Source organism: Vombatus ursinus, unplaced genomic scaffold, assembly GCF_900497805.2.
Source record: "Vombatus ursinus unplaced genomic scaffold, bare-nosed wombat genome assembly UNPS02014812.1, whole genome shotgun sequence".
Lineage (NCBI taxonomy): Eukaryota > Metazoa > Chordata > Mammalia > Diprotodontia > Vombatidae > Vombatus > Vombatus ursinus.
This window is the reverse complement of record NW_020954590.1, coordinates 10,705,153-10,711,956: the sequence shown is the minus strand read 5'-3', so window position 1 is coordinate 10,711,956 and position 6,804 is coordinate 10,705,153. Positions and strand designations below refer to the sequence as shown.

The 6,804-nt window shown below is 43.0% G+C and overlaps 1 protein-coding gene across 1 annotated transcript in view; it reads left to right on the top strand.

Annotated features, from left to right (window-relative positions):
- Positions 1–6,294: 6,294 nt before the first annotated feature.
- LOC114054111 (25-hydroxycholesterol 7-alpha-hydroxylase-like) overlaps positions 6,295–6,804 on the top strand; it is a 260,480-nt gene continuing 259,970 nt past the window's right edge. The window contains exon 1 of the mRNA XM_027877230.1: positions 6,295–6,709. Within this exon, the coding sequence (XP_027733031.1) occupies positions 6,597–6,709 (113 nt within the window). The 5' untranslated portion in view covers positions 6,295–6,596. The remainder of the gene's footprint in view (positions 6,710–6,804) is intronic.

Genomic DNA, 6,804 nt, shown 5'->3' with positions numbered 1-6,804 from the left:
AGGTTATCAGGGAGATGATTTGTCCAAACAATGGGGATGGGGGAAGATAATTATGAGACTGAGGGAACATGCTACATTTCTGCCCAGTGTAAGGTACCTGCATATGGTGCTTTCAGTAACAGTCTTGAGGCTACCAATAAAACTGGACTAAAGGGAAAAAAATTTTCCTGAAGTTATACTGGGGTGTGAACAATAGTGAACCCTCACCATCACCATCTATCCCTTTGTCAGCACTAAAATCAGCTCTGAACAAGCACCAAACAAGAGAACCACCCTCCTTTGCAAACTGGTTATGACTGAGGGTAAACACAGCCTCAGTCTATTTAGCAAATGCTGGAGCCAATAAATGAAGCTTGTCTTGAAAAATCCATTCTAAAACTCAAGTCCCACTGAAGTTGATAAACCAAACAAAAACACAAGAAAATAATAAGGTATTTAGTGCAATCCCACACAGTTCTGGAGGCAGTTTGTTCCTTAATTAGAGGAAATGAAGATGGGGAGCTATAAAGAAGTCTCTCCACAGCATTATTTCATTCAATTGAAGGGATATTTAGGTATTATAGAGTACTGGCATACCCTGCCCAAATGCAAGTAGTTGCTACAGCAAATCTCCACCACTGATTCTGCCCTAATAAGGGGGCACCCTTGATAGTAGAGAGACTAAAACTCCAGGACCTCTCCTTTTCCAGAAGTATACAGCATCAGCTCAAGAATCCTTAAATATGATGACCTACTCACTCCCTATACACAGAAAAAGCTCACACCAAGAAGACTGCCCTGCTCTGTGTCTTCAAGTGGACCCATCAGAAACCAAGTAGAGCACTGCAGAAGATCAAAGCAGATGACACCAATCTTAAGTGATCCTGTCATCAAACCAGGCAATAGGGCAGTATGAATAGCAGGAGCTGACAGTGACAGTGGAAAGGCTCAGTGGGCTCATCACCTTCGGGGAGATTAAATGACTTTTTCATAGTGGTAGTGCTGGCACTGGTGAGTTCCAAACTCAACATTCCTTGGTTCTACTCACTCTATTAAGGTTTATGTCCATTATTAGGGAGGACATCTCAGCAAAGGCCTCTATGTTAATAATGCAGAATCAAAGGTCTTTCAATGAATTCTCTCTATTGTAATGAGCCAGACTATCAGGCTGAACCAGGACCACCCTCTTTTTAGAGGTCTAGTTTAGGTTGTTCCTCCACCTTTATCTGGATAGTGTTCTTTATTCCCTGTATAGTGGCTTCTCTAAAATCTCTTTCTTACATAGAGGTTCCAAATTTATTTATTTTTGTTCAGTTGTGACTACTACTCTTCATGATTCTATTTGGGTTTTTCTTGGCAAAGATACTGAAGTGGTTTGCCATTTCCTTCTTCAGCTCATTTTTACAGATGAGGAAACTGAGGCACATAGAGTTAAGTGACTTGCCCAGGGTCCCATAGTTAGTAAATGTTGAAAGCTGGATTAGAACTCAGGTCTTCCTAACATCTGGTCCAGTGCTCTTCTTCACCACCTAGCTGACCCACATTGTGAATATCAATCCCCACAATCCATAATCATTCTGGGCTCTGAAGAAGGTGGGGGATGGGGGTTGGCTCCTCACTGGTTTTCCTAAATTTCACTTTCCATTCCTTTCCTTCAGTCTTTCACCCTTGAGGTTATTTGGTTTTTCCCAAAGATAAAGAGGGGCAATTGTTGTTTGAAAGCCCTTTCAACTTTGCTGAAAATCTCGTACTAGCCTGGCTATAGATCCACAAGTAATTTTAAAATGTCCATCTGACTAAAATAACCAAGGTCCCATCCCTTATATGGCCAAAATATTTTTTAATTTTTCTTTTTCCATAATTTTTCCAGTCTCTACTGAACCTCATCTCTCAGTTGTGGATTTAACTGGCAGGATTTTGTGAAGTTTTTACAGTTTGATTCCCTGGGAGTCCCACTCCCTCTGTGAATACTGATATTCCCATGCAAATGCATGCAAGACCTTTACTCACAGCCCGTTCTGCATGCCTTTCTTCATACACAAGTGGTTGTTGTTGTTTGTTCTTCCTTCTTGAAGAAGGCTATGACACCAGAGAGTGATGCCATGACATGCAAGTGAATTGGATTTAAGGGAGGGAGGGCTGTGCATAGTCACCAGTCTCACTTTCTCCTCCAGATCTATCTGGGTCCAGTGGCCAGATGTGAATCAGGACAACTGGAGATGGGGAAAAAATAAAAATTTGGATTTTGGGACCTATTTCTCCTTCCCATCCTATATTTTGTGGAGCTAAATAATCCACAACTTCATTGCTTAACCAACACCTGAGGCAGGAGGGTGTCCACTCCAGCCCAACCTAGGGGAGGGGAAGGAGAAGGGGAATCCCACAGTTAAAGCCAGAAGTGAAATAGCCATCACAACTCTTAGATTGGCTCATCATTTGTTGAAATGAAAATTCTTTGTTTGGGCTTTTCACCTTGATTAATGAGGTAAAACTCAAGACAAAGGAAATTAAAATAAGTTTATTATAAATAGTTGAGGTAGAAACATATTGAAAGGCTAATCACTGGAGTTCCAAATTAAATCACAATGGAATTCCTAAGAGTGATGTCATCCCACTTCCAGAGACCACCAGACCCCTTAAAGATCTGAATCTTGCCTCTCACTCACCAGTCTGTTATTTGAGCATGAGGCCTCAGATCCCCTTTTGGTCTGATTGCAGTTGGGTTAGGATAGCATGGTTTATCCCTGAAAATCTCTAAATTGTATACAATCAGAATACAAAGGAGATGATGGAGGCAGAGAGGCTATGGCACAAAAGACCCAACTGCCTCTTTCATTGCCTTCTGCTAGTGTTTCCTAACCATGGTTAAGTTAAAGGCTGTGCCTCAGTCTCCCTCTCATCAATCCCAGGTTCTAATAACCAGATCTATTACCCATGTAGACTAGGTCTTCTGTCTCTTCCTCCTTTTAGAGTGTGCTTTTAGGAGGGCTGTACCATTGAGGGTTTGTTTACTATCAAGGAGGCATACAGAATATACGCTCAGGTTCCCAATCCAGGGAAGGGGAAAGGGTCAGCTTTGTACCAGACCTTATGCTCCTGTAGAAGTTCAGTTCCAATAATTCAAATTTGCTGGGGCAACAGAGATTTGATCCTACTTCCCATTCCCATGCAATCTTTCTTGCACCTTCAACTAGGCCATCACCAACAGTACACCGTTTGCCTTTATCTCATTCAATTTCATCTGTAGTCATGGTGGTTTGCAGGCAATGGCAGAAGGGGGAAGCTTGTGATAGTCTTGAAAGAGGCTGTTCCCAGGATTTGGAACCCATTGGCTACAACAAAGTGTTGCTGGGACTGCTGAGGTCATGCTTCAGGATTATGTCACTGCTTGATGTTAATAATGACATTTAACTTCAGTACTTCAGCTAGGCTGGGTCCCAGCTTAGGGTGAGGATACTTCTCAGAGTAGAGCAGCTGCTGGTATCCGATAAAGAGGACAGAAATCCTACTCTGGCAACTTTGATTTAGTTATCATCCCTAAGGTTACAGGCAGGTAGTAGATGGTGATCATCTAAGACAGGAAGTTCCTTCCTTGGAAGGTACCATTCAATCCGAAGCCAATAAGTATTTATAAAGCAATTACTATGTGACAGTTTTGGTGAAATTTGCTAGGGATACAAAGAAAAAAAGAAAGAAACATCTCCTGCCCTCAAGAAACTTACATTCATTCTATAATCCTTTGGGGGGAGACATTATGTATACATATACATATATACATATACATTGTATATATGTTATACACACACACATATATACACATATATACACCTACACACATATATACATATCTGTAAATATATACAAAATCTTTTTGTGTGTGGGGGTGGGAAGACATTTATTTCTACTAGAGATCAGGAAAGACCTCATGTAAGAACATAATTCTTGAGCTGAACTTTCAAAGGAGCCAGGGTTTCTTAGAGGTTGTGGCATGGAGGCAATGTGTACCAGGCATAGGGGATCAGCCTGTGCAAAGGTACAGGAACATGAGTACAGAAATTTCCAGATGTAGATACTTCCCCCAAAAAAAGATAGGGCAGGAAGAAGGTAAAAACAGGTAAAATAAGGCATTTCTAAGGCTTAGAGTGTTTATAGGACCAATAAAGCTTAGGCCTGGTAAACTGGAAGTTTTTCTAGACCCCAGGGGAATCCTTTTGTAAGAGCAAAATGAGCCAGAGACAAATGTTCCAGTGTTCCCCTTTAATTTTCTCTAAGTTGTTTTTCAGTTGTGTCAAACTCTTTGTGACCCCATTTGGTGTTTCCTTGGCAAAGGTCTGCCATTTCCTTCTCCAGCTCATTTTATAGATGAGGAAACTGAGGCAAATAGGTTTAAGTAACTTGCCCAGGGTCACACAGCTACTAAGTGTCTGAGGCCAGATTTGAATTCAGGAAGAAGAGTCATCCTGATTTCAGGCCCGGCACTCTATCTCCTGTTCTACTTAGCTGCCCTTGTTTTTCCCTAAGTGTGTGCATAAACCAGAGAGATTGTATGTGAGGGACCCTCCAAAACAATTATGTGGTCTTGATGTCAAGGTTGATGCACTGGAACTAGGAATAAGAAGTCAGATGGTTCAAATGCCACACCGACCCTTCTGAGATATTATTACAATAGTCAGAGAAAGAACTCAAGAATTTTGGTTACATCTTCTATAGAGCATTTGTCTGTCAGAGGCAGACAAAAATTGCACAGGATGAGAAGATGTGGAGAGGCTGTTATCTGTGTCAGTGAGATTGAAGAGCCATTTAAGTATTATCTAGCCTTATGCCTCTCAAATTTCTGGGATTTCCTAAAGAGAAATGAAAGAAGAATGTATGGAATTCAGCTTTCTCAAAACTTAAATTCCCACAAAATGCACTCTTGGCTAATTAGTTACACCACAGCTTTACTATACCTACTTTCAACTGCCTACTCAGGAATTACCCCAGAAGAAATCTATTATATAATGTTTCCCTCTAAATTATTTCATTCAGTAAGTACTTAAGAAGCACCTACTATTGCAGGTACTGCTAGGCAATATAGTAGACATGAAAGACATGATCCCTTCTTCCAAAGAGCTTACAATCTAGTAAGACCTTGTGAAATCCTCATTTCTCTGTACTCCCCAAGACAGAGGAAATCAACCTCATCTTTCTTTGCTATTCCAGACATAAATAATCATGTGAGAATTCAGGTTAGAAATGAGGTCTTCTCCCTTCCCCAAATGAGAGAACAATAACTTTCTGCAGTGATTCAGAAGTGTTTTGGCTTTAATATGACAGAGCTTCTTACAGTTGTGACACAGTTGGAGCATGAGCCAACGAGAACAACTCCCAAACTTATCTCATACCTTCAGATATCCTGTTGACCTGATAATCAGGAAGGGAAGAAGCCTGTCTAAAAATTTTAAGCTGAAGTGACCTTAGAGTTACCGAAAGTATCATAGTTTTAGAGCTGAAAGGGAGCCCCTCTCCCTCCCCTTTTTTCCCCAGAGGAGAAATCTAAGGCCAAGGGAGGTTAAATGATCTGGCTGAGGTCCTACAGGTAGAGAGTAACAGAGGCATAATTGAAACCCAGTTTTCTGACTCCAATACCAGTGCTTTTTTACACTACCTTTCAACTTCTTCATTTCACACATGCAAAAACTGGTGTTCAAAGAAGTTGTAACTTGCCCATGTAACAAATGGCAGTTGGAACTGAACCCCAGGTTTGTTTGCTTTTTTTTCCCCCCAAGCCAGAGGTACTATTTTTTTTATACTACTCTTGCTCTAGATTAAGAATCAGGAGATCTGTGGTCTAGTCCCGTCTGTGCCTCTCACTAATCTCCGGAGTGACTTCTAGCCCCTACCAAACTCCATGAGTTTTTTTTTTTTTTCCTGTTTAAAAATAGAGATAATGTTTTGCCCTGATATTTTTTTTTTAAACAGAATTCTTGTGAGGCTCAAATGCGGCAACAAATGTGAGTGCTTATTAGATATAAAACATTCTCCTTGGTTATTATTATTAAGCACTAGAGGTGCGGTGAGAAATCAACTCTCCCCAGGGTCGAGAGCAACTTGCGATTCTGTCCCTCTAAGCATTGAAATCGGATTCCTCACAGCCCCTTAGGGTGCATCCAAGTCTCTGCAAATCAGAGCAAAGTAGGTCTGCCCCTCTCTGCCTCTGTTTCTCGCTGGCTTCCTCGGGTCCTCAGGGGCCAGAAAGAGGGAAGCTGATCTTTTCAGAGTTAACTCCTCAGCTCCAGGTGGTGGGGCCGGGTAAAGACGTGGGCGTGGGAGCTCCCGGGTTCCTGGGAAGGAAACCGGGAAACTTCTTGACTTCAGCAGTTCTTGAGCCCGAGCCCGGGACAGTTTGCAGCAGCCCCACATCCCCAGCCAACCTGATCGGGTGCTTTCTGGGGGCCAGCCCCACGCCTGAAGCAAGAGGAAACTTTTGGGTTCCCAGACCCTCCCCTAGCCTGGAGAGGAAAGAGCGGGACCGCCCCCGAGGGCTGACCACAGGCTGGATCTCAGCTCCGGGACTGTGAGGCGCCCCTCCGAGATCCCTGGTCATTGCTGGAGCACACACAACCGGCGGGAAAATCATGGGCCCCTCCTGGCTTCAGTGGCTGCTGAAGCATCTACTCTGCCTGCCTGGCTTGGCCATCGCCACCGTTCTACTGCTCCTGGCTCTGGGGGTGAGAGGGAGGCGGAGAAGGTAAGAGGGAGGTGGAGAAGGTAAGAGGGAGGTCACCCCACCCCACCCAAACCCGGGCTGACTTTGCAGCTAGCCTTAGCTAACCCTGCTGGAGT